The sequence below is a fragment of the Nothobranchius furzeri genome, chromosome 16 (assembly GCF_043380555.1).
Source record: "Nothobranchius furzeri strain GRZ-AD chromosome 16, NfurGRZ-RIMD1, whole genome shotgun sequence".
NCBI lineage: Eukaryota > Metazoa > Chordata > Actinopteri > Cyprinodontiformes > Nothobranchiidae > Nothobranchius > Nothobranchius furzeri.
In genome coordinates this window covers 51,725,600-51,745,517 of record NC_091756.1, presented here as the reverse complement: position 1 = coordinate 51,745,517, position 19,918 = coordinate 51,725,600, and the positions used below count along the sequence as shown (strand labels likewise).

Here is a 19,918-nt window from a genome sequence, read left to right as displayed (position 1 = left end):
AGGCCCAGTAAGTACACACATGAGAAGCTAGGGGCATACAAATCGTTAGATGCATACAACTATGTTGTCTGTGGCCACGTACAGAAAGTAAAATATCACGACATAGACTCTGAGTTTTGCGTCTTGAAGGCAGAAGTCCTTCCTAGCCAAAGACAAGGACACGAGACTGCTATGTACGAGGCTTGGGTCATAGTAAACAAACCAGAGAACTACGTCTTCACAGCCAACTGTACCTGCATGGCAGGGTGAGTATAGCATAGGTTTCTTTTTTTAGCGTGCTCAGAGTACAGTCGTGTTAATTTTAGAGAAATACAGTTTATACTAATATGCAGTGGGAAAATACAGATGAATTAGAATGAAATGTTAATTTCATTTGCAAACCAGCAAACACAACTTACATTAGTTAATAGAACACACGTTAACCAGCTTTCTGGTGTAATCTTAGTACATAATTACCTTACCTGATATAAAATGGGCGCTACAAACTCGAGCATTTCGGATCGTGTTTTCAGTCCAGTTTTCATCAACCCTTTTGATGGCCTGCAGCCACAGACGCCTCCGATTTTGTTGAAATGGATGTGCTCCCTTCGGAATTCTGTAAAGTTTCAGTCCACTGCTTGAAGAGAAGCGATTCTGGCATCCATACACGCAACAACCCGACATTTTTATGTGCTCAGAACTTCAAAACAAAGGGTTTAAAACGCTGTTTTAGTATCGAGTGTGAATGAGGAAGCCTTCACTCTCGTTGCCAGGCTGCGCGCGCAACTTTTGATGACGTAGGTAGTAAAAGGGTCTATAGATTTACTTTTTATTGTCTCACAGCATTGATCAATTTAGAGTCCTAAACAAAACACACATCTCTTTCTAATGTATTTGTCTTTGCAGAATGTCAGTCAGTGAGGGATGTAATGCAGAAAGTGTTGTATCGCTGGTCAACCGTCATGTTCCCAAAGCAAAGTTGTCCCGACAGCATGAGGCAGAGCTGACGTTCACGCTGCCTTTTGAAAGCATGGACACATTTCCAGGTCAGAGCTGTTGGTTCGGACAAAGCTGATTCACACGCTTTCTAGTTATGTGTTGTTTTCATCCAGTTGACCAGTATCTCAGGGTGGTTGGCGGCTAATTTGAAAAGGTTTTTGCAATGGAGTTTTAAAAAAAACGTTTATGAAGGCTGTCATTGACTTGAGAGATTCTCTGGGCTTTGCTCTCAGAGGCATCAGGAACCCTTCTCAGTCTAGTTTCTGAGTGAGGAAACCTCAGATAACTTTATGAGGGCTTGGAGATCATATTGGGAACAAGCTGAGACAGAATGAAGACTAAATTGCAACAGAGATGTGTGCGGTGGTCACAAGTCCTAAAGCGTGCCTTTTAAATGTTTAAATGGGGTCCAGGCTTTGACTCGTCGTCTTTAGCTTGTTTTTCATTCGCAGGATTGTTTTCGGAGCTGGACTCGCAACCAAAGTTGGGGATAATTAATTATGGGGTTTCCATGACGACCCTGGAAGATGTTTTCCTTCGTTTGGAGGCAGAAAATGAAGTGGATCAAGCTGGTGGGTGTGAATCTAAAGTGTCATGGTTTTGATTGATAAGATTATAAACAAACTTGGAGTAAAAATGCTACACTTTGTATTTTAATGCCACCAGACTACAGCGTGTTTAACCAAGAGCAGGCTGAGGATGAGTACGATAACGCCGCTGTGGATGATACGGACCAGCGGCTGCTCTCGTTCTCTGACAATAAGTCGGCTGTGTCGGGTCACGCTCTGTGGTGGCAGCAGTTCAGCGCCGTGGCGTGGCTGCACATGCTCAACATGCGTAGGGAGTGGAAGGCTTTCATCTACACGTGAGTGGCAGCAGCATTTAACATGCAGGAAAGGAAGACACAACATTTTACACAAACATGGGTATTGTAAATAAAAGTCCCTACAGCTGCAGACGGAGGAGCACGTGAACATTTCCTGTCTCACTAGAAGAGTGTGTCTGAAACAGTCTCTTGTGTTGCAGTCTGGTTCTGTTCCTGCTGTTTGTTGGTACCATCCTCGTGATTTCGCTGGTGACAGGAAACATCCAGATTCACTCACCAGAACGGCAGTTTTCACCCATTTACCTTCTCAAAAAAAATCAGGCACCTCACAGATATGCCACCAGCCTGCTGGTTCAGAACTCATCAGGTGAGTCTGTTACTGATACAAATGTTTTTTGGTCTAAAGGACAAGCTGTAGGGCTAAAACACGAGTTTGGATCATTCCTGGTGTTTAATACAGGGTATCTGCAGGTCCTTAAAGTCTTAAATTTACTTTTCCAAATTTAAGGCCTTAAAAATGACAAATAATCCTTAAATCCAGTTTCCAAAGGTCTTAAATTACCAAAGACCCAATGAACAAAATTCTTTTATTTCTTTAAAAATTTTGTGAATTTCTATTTAGTGTTCAGCATTTTTTTGTGTACGATATTGGCGTAAGCAGAACCGTACACATTCAGTTGGTTGTGAAAGGGGGCTATTTTTAGATGAGCACATTAGCTGGTTAAGCTTGTGCCATGGGGAAGTGCAAGTTTAATGGTAACTGGATGAATCCCACGTTCGCGATGTGGTTAGCACCGGTTCCAGGCAATAGCTGGAAATTATCGCTTAAATTTTATTTTTAAAAATAGCTTAAATTTGGTCAAAGTGGCCTTAAAAAAGGTCTTAAAAAGTCTTAAATTTGGCTCCCTTAAACCTGCAGATACCCTGTAATAACACCACGTTTCTCTCTCTGGACCTACAGATTCAGACATTTCTGACTTCATCGGTAACCTCGAATCGCAGGACATCAAAGTGGAGTTGATGAGAGGCAGCAGCTTCATGGAAGTAGCTCCTCACAGTGCTGCCATCAATGTTACAGGATCCAGCAAGGTCTGCAGAGCCTTGTTCTGATTATTTAAAGTTCGACTGGGTTGGAGCTGTACTAATGCCAGCTGTGCTCTGACAGGGTTTTAAATACAGCATCGCCTTTAACAGCACCACTGTTCACGCTTTACCCATGGCTGTAAACATTCTGAGCAACGCCATCCTCAGAGGTCTGAACGGATCCGGGCAGATCCGAACCTGGACAAAACCATTTGAGAATGTGAGTATCTGGCAGGAAAAAGTCTGATATAAATCATTTAACATGTATCTGTGATTTATAAAACTGATGGTAAAAACGGTGTGTTTGTGTGTGTGGGTCTGCAGCAAATCTCCGATAAAGTGTCGTATGCTTTGGTCTGCATTGAGGCCATCATGCTGGGAATGTTGGCAGCTGGAATGCCTGCCTATTTCGCCATGGACCACACTCGAGATCGAGAGGTAAACCGTAAACGTTAAGTTATGTATATAACTACTGTTCCCTGAAGGAGAGGAACGAGGTGCAACACATACAGTGTAGGACATATACACGCCCCACAGAGCAGTCATCAGAAAATCAGGCCCAAAAGGCGATGCTTTAGTGTGAGCCTTGTGATCCAGCAGACAGAACAGGGTGAGCCAGCGACCGTGCAGTCACATCCAAACGGTAAAACTGAGTAAAAGTGTGCGGTGAAGACCAACTGGCAGCAGCGCAGATGTCGCCCACTGGGACTCCTCTGAAAAGGGCCCAGGATGCAGCTACACCTCTGGTTGAATGAGCTCTCACTCCCTGAGGTAAATGGAGACCCTTGCTGACGTAAGCAAGAGAAGTAGCCTCCACCATCCAGTGGAGAGTCTTTGTCTGGACAGAGCTTTACCCCTGGCTGGATTGGCAAAACACACAAACAGCTGATCACATAACTGCCTACTCTGAGTACGGTTACTGTAGATGCGTGGACACACAAAATGAAGCCTACTTTGTTCAGATCTGGTCTGAGAAATGTTACCATCAGTTAAACACACCCAGGGTGGATGAAAACAATCACTCCCCTGCTCCGAAGTTGAGAACAGCAGAATTAATACGCATGTATCCAAGTACTCAGTGAATTGGTGCATTAGTAGAGTTCTTTGTTATTAACTTCCTGTTGTTTGCTCAAAAGCACGTGCACACTCACATGCTGCCCTCTTGAGAAGTAAACCTAGAAGAAATGCTGCTTCCTTTTTTATGATCGTGTCACTTAAAGGATTCTGAATGTTGGAGACGTAAGTCATGAAGCTTCGAGTCTCAGATCAACAAACCTTCTTTCCTCCTCAGATAAAGTGCCGTTCAATGCTGCAAATCTCCGGTCTGTTGCCATCAGCCTACTGGTGCGGTCAGGCAGCGGTGGACATCCCCTTCTACTACCTCATCCTTTCCTTGATGAACATCATCCTCTTCTCCTTCCACTCTGGAAACCTGCTGGTTTCTGGCAACCTCACCTCTCTGGTCTGTGCAGCTGTTTAAACACACGTGGAAAGTCTTGAGTCACAGAGATTCATTTTTCTTCTTCTTCCTTCTCTCAGGTTCTCTGCACTGTTGGCTTTGGTCCAGCCGTGATCCTCCTCACGTACGTGGTTTCATTTGGATTCACACGGGTCCAGAGCAACAGGGACTTCTTTTCTTTTGTCTCCATGATGGTGAGACCCCAGCTCTGTTCATTAAATCTAGCACTGAGATCAATGATTCAGATTCTTTAAAAAAATATCAGAGAAAGGAGAATAAGTCTGTGGTGTTGGTGGGTATCACTAAAGGAGTGATTATTTTTCCAGGTGTGTGTGGTTTCTGCCTTCCTGGTCCAGTTGTTTGAGTTTGAAACCCCTGAAATAACAGGAATTCTGCAGAATGTCCTGTGTCTCCTGAACCCTCTGTATCCTCTCATGGGCTGCCTGAACTGCATTACCAAGGTGGGTGCTCATGGTGATTCAGTAGCTGTTTTCTGCAGGACATTTTGGCCATTTTAGAGTGGTTTTCTGTGTAAAAATTGTGAGTAATTCCTTTTATACTCATGACGGATAGCTTCCCGAACAGCCTCTGTTCAGAGAAATAGAATTAACGTCCTTTAGGACCGATGAGCTAATGGTTTTTGCTGCGGTCTCCGGGGCTTCAGATGGTGTTTATGAACCTGACCCATCAGGTTCATACGCATGGTTATCTCAGAAGAAAGAAGAACTTCCTGCAGAATTTGAGCCCTGACTCATCAGCTACATGCTGCTGGGCGCATTTATGGTTGAAGATAACTACAGAATTCCTTGTGAATAACTGCAGCATTCCAAAAATAATTTACTCTGTTTCTAAAACCTGAAAAGACAGTTTTTTTGTAGTATGGCAGTCAAAAGTCACCTGACTTATGTGTTTATTTATTCAAGGATCCCCATTAGTCTTCACCATAGAGAAGACTATTCTTCCTGGGGTCCGCATCATTAAAAAACATTTACAATAGTACATATACAGTGTAAGAAAAATAACATACAGAAACATTTAAAACAAACATATCAATTAAGAAAATTCAGCAAAGATAAAAATAATTCAAATAAGAAAATATACCCCCCCCCCAGGCCAGTTAATAACTATAGAAAACTAATTAAAAAAAACCACATCAGTCATTTTGTTTTAAATTGTTATGTATGACCAAAGTCTTAAGAATTTTTTTTGAATCTGCCATGATCATTTCTTAATGCCACTCCTGCAGGCAGGACATTCCAGTATGAAACAGCTCTGTAAATGACTGTTCTCTTGAGGGCATTAGTTTCTGGCAATGGAAGGGTAAAGGTTACTTGGGAGGCTTTCCTTGTGTTAAAACCATGTCTCTTATATGTCGGTAGCAACTTTGTGAACAAACTAAAAGGTTTATGTGATATCCAAGTTTTCTACAGGCTAATCTGTCATTTACCTTCATCCAGAACAACCTGTGATGCATCCAGTTGATATTGGCTCTATAAGGACAACCGAGAGCTAGCCTTGCAGCTCTATTCTGAGCTCTCTGTAATTCATCCAAGTCCTTTTTAGCTGCACTGGACCAGACAACTGGACAGTAATCCAGACCTTTCTCGGTGGCCTAGTGGTAGAGTGTCCGCCCTGAGACTGGGAGATCAGGGGTTCGATTCCTGGTTGGGTCATACCAAAGACTTTGAAAAAATGGGACCCAATGCCTCCCTGCTTGACACTCAGCATTAAGGGGTTGGATTGGGGGGTTAAACCACCAAATTGTTCCGAGCGCGGCTGTGTCTGCAGCTCACCGCTCCCCCAGGGGATGGGTCAAATGCGGAGAACAAATTTCGCACACACACCTGTGTGTGTGTGACAACTAATGGGACTTTAACTTTAACTTTTTAACTTTAGATGACACAAAACCAGTGACTGTGAAACAAGTTTTCTGGTTTCTGTCAGCATATAATGAACATTGCTCCTAATTACAGAAATGTTCCAACTCATTTTATTCACAATTTTGTCAATATGTTTAGTTAGTCCATGACATAGTTTGATCTAATGTTATTCCCAGCAGTTTGGTCTCTTTTGCTTGTTCAATTTGTTGTCCTTCCGAAGAAATGTGCAGCTTCTTGTGTTCATGTAGAGTTCCTGGAGCTCAATAGCATACACTTGGTTTTCAGCACATTCAGTTTTAGCCTGTACCCCACCACCCACTCAGAAATGGAACTTAGTTCCTTCTGCAGCATAACATTGACCTGATCTAAACTAGAAGCCGAAACAGATATGGTCGTATCATCGGCATATACAGTCATATGTGCTTCATTGCATGCAAAAGACATGTCATTGACAAAAATACTTTATAACAGAGGACCCAAACAACTCCCTCGGGGAATCCCACACAAAAGATGGACAGTGTTCGATAGGCAACCATTATATACAACACAGTGTTTCCTATCAGACAAGCAGAGTTTTTAAAACCATATTCTGGTCATGATCCACAAGATCAAAAGCTGCACTAAAATCCAGAAAAAGTGCTCCGACCAATCGCGACCTATCGATTTGTCTCAACCATTCATCAGTGAGGGCAGTCAGAGCTGTGCTGGTAGAATAGCCTTCTCTATAAGCAGGCTGAACATCAGAATAAATACTATTCACATGAAAATAATGTTGAATTTGTTTAAATACTACTCCTTCCATCAATTTACCTAGAACTGGTAAGATACTAATTGGCAGAGGTGGAAAGAGTGCTAAAATTTCCTACTTAAGTCCGAATACCAATACTTTGATATTTTTTACTCAAGTACAAGTTAAAGTACTTGCCTAAATTTTTACTCAAGTAAAAGTAAAAAGTATTGTAAATAAAATGTACTCAAAGTAAAGGTTACTTAGTTACATTTTTGTCAGCGTAAGGATGGCTACATCTAAGTAGTGCAAAATCACAACGCAGGTTCACAATTCGCTCGTGTGCACACGCGCACACACACACACACACACAATTTGATGGAGCAATTTCTATCCAATCAGTGAGAACAGGACGTGCACATTGATTGGATGAGGTTTTTCTACGATTGCAGGTTTCAATTGTGATTTAAATTATTCTTTATTTTGAGAAAAAATAATATTTTTTTAGATGCCATCAGTATGTGAGGTATCTCAATGTTTCCATGACAAAACTCTAACATGAGACTGAGCTCTAACCTGTCCCAGAACAAGCCAAATGCAGTCAAACATTTCAGATGGACCGTATGACAGCTGCTAACGTTGGCCCTGCCCTACTTTACCTCTACATTACAGTTCCTTTATCCATGTCCATCCTAGAGCTCCTCTCTGACCTTCATGCTTATTTAGAGCAGCTGATTTTTAAAGTTAGCAGAGTTCATCCTTGGTAGTGGGTTCACTCACTCATTTAACCCTTCACCACTGAAATCAGTTTGTTCATTACAATCCTCCTAAATAATCCTCCAATCATCCAACTGGAATCCTTAAGGGTCCCGTAACGTCCATCCTGTCAGAACAGGCCTTGGGAGCCCAGGTGTTACTAGAACTAACGGTGTCTCCTCACCAGCGTGAGCCTCCAAACTGTGAAGGTTGGTCTCCAAACATGAACTTTAAAGGGACTTTACAGAGTTTTGAATTTTTATGCTCGCGATTGCCTCCTCAGGCCAAAAGCATAACAGCAGCTTCAATAGTAGGCTTGTGCACGAGGCACGCATGCTGTACGTGCACACTCCTTAACGAAAATAACAGCTGAGACAGTCCCGTGTGTGTGTGTGTGTGTGTGTGTGTGTGTGTGTGTGCGTGCGCGTGTGTGTAAGTCGCTTTGGATAAAAGCGTCTGCTACATAAATAAACATGAACATAAATCAGTTTTCTTCCTCCTGCTGTAGAAATGCAGAATGATCACTTGTTTGAATTGTATGACCTGCTTCAATACTATTTCTGTCTCTCTGAATGTCCCTGCTTTGTAGACACCCCACTACTTGGGCTTCTGCTGAATTGTCCAGTTCATTATCCTCCCCTTCTCTCTGTTCCCCTTTCACAACATGAGCATATGATGATTTAAGAGATAGTCCGGAGATTACAGGACTATTCAAATTATGTTTCCATGATTTTCCAGGCAACATTCCTGCCAACTCTGTATGTGGAGAACTCCCTGTGGAAAAGTCAGCTCATTTCAGCTGTAGCTGTAAGTTTATCCTGTTAATAATTTGTTCCAAGCACTAGGGCTGGGCGATATGGCAAAAATAGAATATCACGATTTTTCCAATATTTTATCACGATTTCGATTTTATCACGATTTTTTATACATGGATAGCATAACTTCAATTGTGTATTAAAGAAGAGAAACATTGAATAAACAAACATTTATTCATATTAGGGATAATCAACACAGCGCTAACACACTTATATTTTAAACTCACACCAGAGATGATAAAAGCCCTGAGAGAAACAATTACAAAAATCAGTTTTTCTCGTTTTTCAAGTAAGTTAACATAAATTAAAATCGTAAACATATTTAAAGTGCAAACATGTCAATTGCAAATGTATTGGGCAAACATTAACTTGTTCAAAATACTATGCAGCTCATGTAGTGGATAGTTAAGCTCAAATACGGCTGATGTGCGGCTGGACCAGAGATTGCTTGTGGTTGCAAATAACTGCGCATTCTGAATATTTTCTGCAACTCTCACTTTGCATTCAGCGTACATGCGTGGAATGACGGTGTTTGAAACAACTTGCGGCTGGAAAACTCTTAGCGCGGATCCAGTGTTTTTATCATTTTCTTAAATCCCGCTCCTGCTGTTCGCACGGGACACAAATCTTTAACCAAGTGGTACGTCACCGCATCTATCACACTGTTCCATCGTCTGCTGTCTCTGTCGTAGGGAGTGAGTTTTGTGAGAGTTTCTGTTAGCGTTTGCTGCCTGGAAGAAGCACTAGCCGCGCAGCCGCAGGCTTTTTAGCTTTAGCTGGCTCTCATTATACTGTTTGGGATGCTTTCTTTTCAAGTGATTAAACAAGTTTGTGGTGTTGCCATCACTTGCCTTGACGCTCTCCTTGCAAACTTTGCAAATGACGTTTCGCTGCTCTTTGTCGTCTGGTGAAAAACCAAACCAGTTCCATATAACGGACGAGGCGTTCCTCTTCGGAACGAAAACCTCGTTGTCGCTCTCAGCCGCGGCCGAAGCCATGTTTGTTCACACACAGGTGAAAACAAGCGGGGCACTAATATATTACTATGACTCACTCTGATTGGTTAAGGGTCAAACAAAGGCGTGTCATTCGCCTGGGGTAAGTTCCCTTTTCATTCAGAGGCAGAATTTCAACAGCAGAGCTGTGAATCGTGAGAAAAAGGTCTCTCAAAAATGACAGACCGTCAGATGTGTAGATCGTAAAACGGTCTAAAATCGTCATATCGCCCAGCCCCACCAAGCACTGAGAAACGAGACGCTGAGGGATCATGTTTCAACTAAATGTGTTTTCAGCCCTATCTCCAGTGCATCCTGCTATTGTTCATTCTCCGGTGGCTAGAGATCCTTTATGGAGGGAGGGCGATGAAAGATGACCAGCTTTGCAGGTGATGATTACATTTCTAATAAAATTCCACATCACATGCAGAAGTTTAGTTAAGAGCCTGCAGCTGTTGCCACAATTAGCTATGCAGTGCAGGTGTGAAGTGTTTAAGGCTGTAAACTGAGTGGGTTGTTATTACAAAGGTATAGAATCTTTTATCACGACTAAATGGGAGGATTTGCTGATGAACAGCAGCAGTAGGATGGGACCCAGTTGGACTAACTCTGAGCTTACACAGGATCTCGTCCAAGTCAAAACCCAAGCTGGATTGGGCCCCAGATGAAGGGATGAACGAGGATGAGGATGTTCAGATAGAGAAGGCCAGAGTGAAAGAGGCACTCACCTGCCAGTCCTGTGAAGAGGTGAGTGCATCTGAGCGGTCCCAGAGCTCAGCAGTCATCCCAGCGTCTTCACTGAACATACGTCAATTTCTTCCAGAAACCTGTCGTGGTTGTGCATAACCTGAGGAAGCAGTACAGAGGCAGAAAAGAAGGCTTCTCTTTTGGCAAGAAGACCAAAGTGGCCACAAAGAACGTCTCTTTCTGTGTTCGAAAAGGTTGATTTTCTCGTTTCTCCTCATGAGCAAGTTCTATTCAAGCCTCCAGGATCATAGTTTCAGACTTGGCTGGGGTAAAACTAACCTGCTGTTCCTTCAGGTGAAGTCCTCGGACTGTTGGGTCCAAATGGGTCAGGAAAGAGCACCATCATGCACATGCTGGCAGGTGTCACCAACCCCACGGCGGGCCAGGTACACTACACACACCGAAACAAGCCTATTAAACTCAGTGTTTCCTCTGAGGGATTCCTCTGCTCCGGGAAGGATTTATTTATATCTCATCTATATTACTCAGCTCTACATTTAGAATACACCTTTTTATTATTATGTGTTTTTGTTCTGAAATGATTTCCTTTGTAATGCTGAAGGTTTCAGGTTTTTGGCGATTTTTCTCCACACAGACATGTTAGACACTCCTAGTGAACAGAGGTTCTGTCTAAAACTCAGGAGAAATTAAAGGTCATTTGGTAACTAAGTGTTAAGTGTTTTAACGTGGATACCAAAAAATTTAAAACTTCATTCAGATTTTAAATATCAAGTTTGCATCCTCTTGTTTTTTTTCCATGATGCAGCAACAACAAATGGAAATGTTTTATTGTCCTGAAGAGTTACTTACCTTACATTCATTTTCTGGGTCAGTTCTGTGGTAGAAAAACAGAATAAAACACCCAGTCATCAGTGGAAGTGGAACTAATTGTGTGTTTTTGTCCAGATTCTGATGGGAGACTACAGTACCGAGTTTCATCCAGTGGACAACCCTCTGGAGCACGTGGGCTATTGTCCTCAGCTGAACCCTCTGTGGCCCAGAATCACTCTGCAGGAACATCTGGAGATCTACGCCGCCATCAAAGGTCTGAAAGGACAGGATGTCCCCGGCATCATAAAGCGGTGAGTCTGCAGGTGACCAGTAAGAGATGCAAATTTGGAAACAACATAAGAGGTTCAGGGTTAAAAATGGCGCTTACACGTCAGGGTCGGTACGGTTGGTGGAGGATCGCGTCAGTTTGGTCTCATACGGGCAGTGTAGTGTTCACATGTAGTTCCAAAGGAGTTTTCAGGAATGTGGAAATCCCAGAGCCCGTGGGCGGCGCTTAAGACACGTGGGGAAGTCCGTGTCCTCCTGTATAAGATAAGCAAAGGCAGGCGTGAGCTGTTGCTTTTGGAGATTCTGAACCACATTGTTTATTTTTTCTGTTCTTTCACAGCCATGCATGTCCTCAAACTCCACTCGCACACAAACTAGGGATGCACCGATGGATCGGCATTTGATCGTAATCGGCCGATAGCGCCCCTATCGGTTTTGATCGGAATTTTCAAAATAGATCAAAGCAAACCGATCAGGTAGGGTTGTCACGGTAACCAGTGTAGTGGTAAACCCCGGTAAAAAAAAAAAGTTGACAATAATAATAACCGTCTTGTTTTTAAAAAAACCATATTATCTTGGTGGGTTTACCGTGGCTGCGGTGTAGACGCGGTGACCCTTACCAGCCACCGTATCATCGGCTGAAGTTGCCGGCGGCACATGCACGCTTTGTTTACAACAAAACTTTCCTGAAGCTAAAGCTGAAATAATGGTCAAAGGAGGAGACGGCAGCGCTCAGGAGGACATTTATTATCCCTCAAAGAAGACAAAGTCGGAAGTACGGGCATATTTTAGATATTTGAAGAATGCTGAGGGAGTTTATAGAAGATGGACGGCTATCCTGTTTGCAGCACGAGCAGAAAAAGTGTCTGTGAAAGGCAGCAACGCTTCAAATCTCATGACACATCTGCGTGACCATCACCCACAACTCTACAGTCAACGCAAGGCAAGTTAACGTTAGCGTTTTAGCTAAAATGCGTGATCCGAGGATTTGGGTTGAGGGAGAATGCAACGAGTGGCTATATAAAGCAGCCGCAGCGCCGCTACCTGCATATAAACTTTGTCGCGGACACCCCCATGTTGAAATGACGCTGTGCATTACGGGGCTCCCAGGGGCAGATAGGAGTTGGTCTCTCTCCGAGAATAATTATAAATTTAACAATGATTACTGCCTGATGACATTTTCCCACATCTGCAAAGCTCACTGGAAGGACACAAACCGAGGACAATATTTTCCTGATATAGGGTTTATTACTCAAGTAAGGGTAAAAAGTATCTGATTAGAAGGCTACTTGAGTACTGAGTATCATCTGAACTAATATTTTTAAAATGATGACATCAAACAGACATAAAATAAGAAGTTATGGGCAAATATTGGTATTTTAAAGACTAAAGGGAAAAAATGTAAACAAATAACATCGTTACAAAATAACACATTTTAGGCAAAATTTAGACACAAACTGAGGACAATATTTCCTGATATACAGTGTTTATTTAATTGTGTGAAAATGTAGCACATATAAAAAAAATACCGCGATAATACCGAAAACCGTGGTAATTTTGGTCACAATAACCGTGAGGTTAAATTTTCACACCGTGACAACCCTAATACAGACCATTTTAGATTAGGTTACATTTCCTTTATTCCCAGATTATGTAGTTTGTAGCACTCATTATAATGTTGTAGAACATTTCTGGCCAATCCACGTGATCGGTATCGGTGATCAGCATTCTTTGATATCGGTATCGGTGATCGGCAGCAAAAAACCTGATCGGTGCATCCCTAACACACACACACACACACACTTGCTGCTCTCTCCTCCCATTAAGCAGCTGTGACGTGAGCTCCGTGCAGAGATGTTCGCTGCTCAGAGGACACACACACAGATCTCTCTTCCTTTCATGAAGGCGTGAATTTTACCCAGTCAGTCTGTGTCACCTCGGTCCCAGTCGGACCTTCAAAGACGAGGTCTGAAAAAGAGTCACTTCAGAATGGAAAACGCACATCTTACCCCGGTGTGAAACCAAATTCTGGTCCCGTACCCGACCGTACTGACACTAATGTGTACCTGCTAAATGTGCCTAAAATCCCTGAAACCTGATTGAAGTTGCTGAAATTGAACCAAACTTTTCTGTAGAAACAGTCTTTGTTGTTCTGCTACAAATGCAATAAAAGAGCCTCAAACAGCAAACTAGGAATACGGACCAACATGTTGCTGGAGCACCTAAACACACAGAGAAAAACTAATCTATCCATGGGTGGATGTCTTATTTTTAACATTAAACACCAGGGAAAAATAATATTTTTCACTTATTTATAGAAAGACCTTTTTTCATGTGTTTGTGTTTTGGAGGCCAAAGATGATGTGGTTTGTGTTGTCGGATTAGTTTTAGTCCGTTTCCCTAAGATTTTAGGTTTAATGTAACACAAAATATCTTTATTTGTTTTTCATTGTGAAACACTTTAGATTTGAAAATTTTATGAGGAGATGTTTTCTTCCAAAAGTAATGGCATCTTTTTGTATTTAAAACATATTTCTAAGGCTGTTGTGTGATTGTTGTCCTCAGAGTGTCCAATGCTCTGGAGGTGAAGGATCATTTGCACAAACCGGCCAAGAGCCTTTCAGCAGGACTCAAACGGAAGGTGAGATCTAGGGCTGCGATATTCGATAACAGCGCTTAATATTGCGATATCGATATTACTCACGATAAATGAACAAATACTAAAGTATGCAGTGTTGATGTTGTCTGGCGTGTGACGTCTGCTCTGGGTTCAAAGCAAACAAAAACTAATGCATGAATTCCATTACAACATAACATTTTTATTGAAAAATATGCAGCTGCACCTGCTACTGTATTAGCAGCAAAACAACAAACTGCATGCATGCAGTTTCTCAGTGACTTTAAAACATCACCTCCACCATAAAACATTTTCTGATGCTCCAAATACAGAAAAACATCCCTTACCAGGGTTTTAGAATAAATAAAAAAATCAGAAAATAAGTTTAAATGTTAAATAATAGTTAACATCACTTAAATGCAACAGCAAATCCTCTCATTGCTACTGAACATTTTCTCCACTTATGTGGTTATGATATAAGGCTGTTGCTTCCGGAACTGCGCTGCTCTGGGTGGCTGCATGTTGGAGTAGCTCTGTTGACTAAATGGACGTTTTGCCTTTTCTTGGGCATTTTTTCTTCTAGTTTTTCAAGAAAAACTGTATTTTTTTGGACACTTTACTTTTCTGTTTCTGGTGCTGTGAAGCTTGGAGGATTTTGACTATTTTTTTTTTTAGCATGTTTCACTTTTTGAGCATTTGTCATGATGTGTAACCATGGCAACAGTCTGGTTTATAATCGGGAACAGCTGATTAACATTGGAAAGGCTGAAATAATACCTCAACTGAAGCCACAAATCCCAAATGAGCTAAAACGCAAGAAGCGTGGGTGCAGAGCGGGAGCAAAACGGAGACAGAGAAAGAGGAAATTCAAACCATCTCTTCCATCGATCATAATGGGCAATGTGAGATCACTGGCCAGCAAGATGGAGGAACTCCAAGCCCTTTCAAGGACTCAGCCAGAGTTTCGGCATTTTCTGAACCGCTGGAGGAGATAATGCAAAGAAGGATTCTCCAGAGAATCAAGAAAATGATGGACAACCCTGAGCGTTCTCTTCACAAGACTGTCCGACAACGGAAGAGTGTCTTCAGTCAGAGGCTTCTTCAGTATGGCTGCAACACTGACCGCTACTGGAGATCCTTCCTGCCAACAGCCATTGTAATATACAATAACTCTTTGATGACTTGATTATTATTATTATTCTGAGCTACTACAACAATCAATTTCCCTCTGGGATTAATAAAGTATTTTTGAATTGAATTGAATTGCTGTAACTGGGAAGTGAACTGTGCTGGGCCAAACTAGGAGAATATTAAGATTTTCTGAGGGAAAGAGGAAAACAATTGTCTACCTTTCAGAAGAGGAACTGGCAAAAAACTACATGGAAAATATGTGAAAACGTTTGTTTTTAACCCCAAATTGAACAAGTTTACCTAGATCTTAAAAAGCAGCTCAGATGATGAAACTGCAACTATGGTTCTGATAACAAGCTAACAAATTGAACTAGCTCCTTTTAAGATAACCGGCTAGCAGAGCTTCTGACCGACAGTTTATGTGCAGCAGCAAATCAACTATCCTGATTAACAAGGTTATAAAAGCTCATAAATGAAAAATCACTTTGATGTGTGGGGGAACTTTTCCAGGCCCTCTTTAGCAGGGTGGGACTGGGAGGAGAGTGCTGTAGCCTTTTAGCTGGAAGCTAACCGGAGCCTGGGGCTAACGGTGGGTTGGTTCACCGGCATGTGTCGGAGTCAGCCCGAGCGGACTCACGTTCACGTTTGAAAGCAGCGCTGATTCCAGAAACCTCAGCACAAAGTGCGTTCGTTGCTCTGAGCCAGCATGACGAACAAGGGAATGGCGCCGCTAACTCAGTTCGGGTGTTGCGTTCGACTCATCCTAATGGTCTACGTAGGGGGCGGGCGTATTACGTGAACGGACCCATCTGATTGGCCGCATATCAGAAGGGCTACATTTGATTGGTCAAATAATACTTCCGCATAAAAAACAGAGCTGGTTTACAAAAAGTTGATGTATGACACGGATGGAAATGTTTGAACCAAACATTTATCGCCGTTTTTGACATGCTTTGCGATGGGCCCATCGCACGTCCCGTTATCGCGATGACGATAATTTTTCGATATATTTTGCAGCCCTAGTTAGATCAAATCTAATCCATCTAAAATATCTGCACTCCTCTAGTGGTTTGTTTTCTTAAATCAGCTAAATGATTTCAAATGTATAGAATATAGTCTGTTTTTGAGTTTCACTTTTAAATCGGTGTTTGTTTGTAGCTGTGCTTTGCTTTGAGTATGATCGGGAATCCTCAGATCGTCCTGCTGGATGAACCGTCGTCGGGAATGGATCCCAAATCTAAGCAGCGCATGTGGTGAGATGATAAAAACTCTCCTCAGGTTTCTGTCTGACAATTATTTAATCCAACAAGTTTAGCTGAACTGTGCTGTGGTTTTTCTAACGTTGATCTGTCTGCAGGAGGGCCATTCGCGCTGCGTTCAGGAACTGCCAGCGTGGCGCCATCCTCACCACTCACTACATGGAGGAGGCCGAGGCTGTGTGCGACCGTGTCGCCATTATGGTTTCAGGCCAGCTGAGGTTCTAAACTTCCACCTGAATGTTACATGTTAGTCAGAATTCTGGACCACGGGAACCTGCAGCTTCATGGTCTCTCTCTAACAGATGCATTGGCTCCATCCAACACTTGAAAGGGAAATTTGGTCAGGGCTACAGCCTGGAGGTGAAGCTCAGAGAGGAGCACATGGGGCTCCCGCAGGTGGCGCTGCTGCACGACGAGATCCTCCGAATTTTTCCACATGCTGCACGCCAGGAGAGGTGGGGGAGTCACACTGTTCTCTTCCACTTGATGAAAAACATGTTCAAGTTCAAGTCAGACACAAGGAGGAGAGAGAGTCTGCTGTTAACTGACTTTATGAGTTTCACCAAGGTGTTAGTGAGGATAAGCACCGATTCACGTCATTTCAAACGGTGCCTCGTTTCGGTACCCGTCCTTCATAACGAGAACTTGCCTAGACAGCTGCGCATGCGCAAGAGCGTTATGTCGTCGGTCCCTGTCCCAGCGACAACGATCTAAGTGAGACATCCTCATCTTAATCTGCTCCGGTAGGTAAATAAAATGTTTAAGATAACGTTGCCTTGATTTGTTAGCTTACGTTTCGCTAATGGTGCGTTCGCTTTCTCCTCAAACTCCGAATTTCCGACTAGAAGAACATGAACGCGCTCTGAAGTTTGGCTTCACTTTACTAAATGTGACGGGTGATTGGGTGAAGATGAAACCAGCGACAACGATCTAAGTGTGAGGCATCATCGTTTTAATCTGCTCCAGCAGCTAAATAAACTGTTTAAGATAACGTTAGCTTGATATGTTAGCTTCCATTGCCACCATTGTTATCAGCTAATGGTACGTTTGCTTTCTCCTCGGAAATTCTAACTTCCCAGTAGGAAAAATCAAATGAAAAAGGACAGAAAAAGGAATGAAGATACACAGTAAATTTAGTTCACGGTAAAGATGTTTGCTTCAGTTTAATTATCAGCTTATAAAACTACAAGGACGATACAAACAGTTGAATGTTATTTATCGTGATTAGGGTTGTCACGGTATGAAAATTTAACCTCACGGTTATTGTGACCAAAATTATCACGGTTTTCGGTATTATCGCGGTATTTTTTAAACGGTGTTGCATATGTTCAGAAAGCATTGATAGTCCTGTTCTACACAAACTGAAATAGTTTTGAAAAGGTTTAACAGTGTTTATTAAACCTAAAATAACACAAAGCCTTAGCAGAAGTGCAACTTTTCACAAGTAAAGGAACAAATAGCTTCTTTTTCTGGAACATGTTACAGTAGTCAGTGCAGGTTTAAATTATACAAATCCAAACATTCAAAACATAAACAATATGTAAACAAATGAAAGAAACACCACTTGTTTTCTCATATACTTGTTTTCTTCATTATCAAAATGAAAATCTAAAACTCCAGTCCACACTTGACTTGAGCACTGTACAAGTCAACCTTAAAAAAATATGTATTTAAAATAAATAGCCACTTTAAACAAATTACTAAAATAACTACTACACTATGTAATCAAATCCAGATGTTCAAGTATAAATGGCATTGAATAAGTAAACAAATCAATGACAAGGAACTAATTATATATTTCTCTTCATCAACAAATAAGATGCTTCATCCAGCAACAGGGTGTCCGTGACACGGTTTAAATGCTGGCAGAGGACGCTGCGGCTGCAGTATATAGTGACTCGTTGCATTCTCCCTCAACCAAAAGTCCTCACGTCATGCATTTAAGCTAAAATGCTAATGTTAACTTACCTTGCACTGGCTGTAGAGACGTGGGTGATGGTCACGCAGATGTGCCATTCGATTCGAAGTGTTGCTGCCTTTTGCAGACACTTGTTTCCTGCACGTTCTGCAAACGGGATAGCCGTCTTCTATTAACTGTCCCTCAGCATTTTCAGAAATCCAAAATATGCCCATACTTCCGATTTAGTCTTCTTTGAGGGCTGATGGATGTCCTGGGCGCTGCCGTCTCCTCCTTTGGCCATTATTTCAGCTTCAAAGTTTTGGTGCCGTTGCAAACTAAAAAGTGCGTGTGCGCGCCGCAGGAACTTCAGCTGAAGCGACGGTGGCTGGTAAGGGTCACCGCGCCTAAACCGCGGCCACGGTAAACCCACCGAGATAATATAGTTTTTTAAAAACTGGACGGTTATTTTTATTGTCAACTTATTTACCGGGGTTTACCGCTATACCGGTTACCGTGACAACCCTAATCGTGATATTTATCAAATATTGTTATATATTGAGAAAAATATATATTTAATTATAAAAGAGAATTAAAAATATTGAACACTCAAAAAGTATCGAAAATTGGTACCGTTAAGTACTGGTATCTATTTGTAGGTACCGGGAATTAGTACCAGATCGATTTAAATGTCAAAGGTACCCATCCCTAATTTTTGTCAACAAACTCGATGAAATATGGAAACGAACAAAAGGCCAGTCTGGCACACTGATGTTGTAAATGTACAGAAAACTAAACCTGTCCTTCATATCTGCACCTGTACAGCTTCACCACACTGATGGTTTATAAGATCCCCATGGAGGACGTGAAGTTTCTGGCTCAGGCGTTCTCCCAGTTAGAGAACGGTGAGTCTCTGATGACACACACACACACACACACACACACACACGATCACAGCTGCTGATCATTTTGTGTCCTCTCTGCTTTCAGCCAAAAAGACTTTTGACTTTGAGGAGTACAACTTCTCTCAGTCAACTTTAGAGCAGGTAGGAGGAGTTTTTTACTTGTAGATTTATCCAGAAACAAATAACTTTTACATATTTGCTTTTTTTGTTTTCTATTACCTGACGGGTCCTCTGAACTTGTCCTTCTGAGAAGTTTAGGAGACATTTTTCTGGGAACCATTACTACAATTTAAGTATACAAATCTGACTTCATCCTTCTCCTCCTATGCAGGTGTTCCTGGAGTTTGCCAAGGAGCAGGAGATCGACGATGATGAGGTGGGATCCATCAGTACGACCTTTCAGTGGCAGAGGCTGCATCAGGACGGCGCTGTGCCCACTCACCATGCTGACAGCATCGTTCACCAGCTTTGAGGTCATCCGGAACTTCGTCTCACGGCGATCCTCCACTCAATCCTTGGAAGTGACTGAGGCTGAGCAGCGACTCGCACATGCTCAGACAGCCTGTGTGTGCGTGCACGCTCATAGCAGATCTGTGCACGTGTGTAACCCTCGTCCACTGGTGCTCCGTGTTTAATCAAGGGTGTTCATCAGCATGCAGAAGCCACGCCCCCTCCTCTTTCCCACTTCTTGGGAAGTGTTTCTGGAAAGGATTTTTGATAGATTTGTTTTGTGATCTGGCGTCACGCTTGTTTTTGTGTAAACCAGAACCCAGATCTACTCATG

General features: G+C 42.3%; 1 protein-coding gene across 2 annotated transcripts in view; it reads left to right on the top strand.

The window, feature by feature from the left end:
* abca5 (ATP-binding cassette, sub-family A (ABC1), member 5) overlaps window positions 1–19,661 on the top strand; it is a 36,704-nt gene extending 17,043 nt beyond the window's left edge. For both annotated transcript variants that reach the window (XM_015962101.3, XM_015962102.3), the window contains exons 16-38: window positions 886–1,025; window positions 1,431–1,550; window positions 1,645–1,843; window positions 2,005–2,171; window positions 2,766–2,893; window positions 2,970–3,107; window positions 3,212–3,325; window positions 4,179–4,349; window positions 4,427–4,540; window positions 4,673–4,807; window positions 8,448–8,516; window positions 9,817–9,908; window positions 10,143–10,266; window positions 10,343–10,460; window positions 10,561–10,652; window positions 11,173–11,348; window positions 13,891–13,966; window positions 16,232–16,326; window positions 16,431–16,550; window positions 16,635–16,787; window positions 19,055–19,134; window positions 19,220–19,275; window positions 19,466–19,661. In XM_015962101.3, coding sequence (XP_015817587.3) covers window positions 886–1,025; window positions 1,431–1,550; window positions 1,645–1,843; window positions 2,005–2,171; window positions 2,766–2,893; window positions 2,970–3,107; window positions 3,212–3,325; window positions 4,179–4,349; window positions 4,427–4,540; window positions 4,673–4,807; window positions 8,448–8,516; window positions 9,817–9,908; window positions 10,143–10,266; window positions 10,343–10,460; window positions 10,561–10,652; window positions 11,173–11,348; window positions 13,891–13,966; window positions 16,232–16,326; window positions 16,431–16,550; window positions 16,635–16,787; window positions 19,055–19,134; window positions 19,220–19,275; window positions 19,466–19,606 — 2,818 coding nt within the window. In that variant the 3' untranslated portion in view covers window positions 19,607–19,661. The remainder of the gene's footprint in view (window positions 1–885; window positions 1,026–1,430; window positions 1,551–1,644; window positions 1,844–2,004; window positions 2,172–2,765; window positions 2,894–2,969; window positions 3,108–3,211; window positions 3,326–4,178; window positions 4,350–4,426; window positions 4,541–4,672; window positions 4,808–8,447; window positions 8,517–9,816; window positions 9,909–10,142; window positions 10,267–10,342; window positions 10,461–10,560; window positions 10,653–11,172; window positions 11,349–13,890; window positions 13,967–16,231; window positions 16,327–16,430; window positions 16,551–16,634; window positions 16,788–19,054; window positions 19,135–19,219; window positions 19,276–19,465) is intronic.
* The last annotated feature ends 257 nt before the right edge of the window (window positions 19,662–19,918 follow it).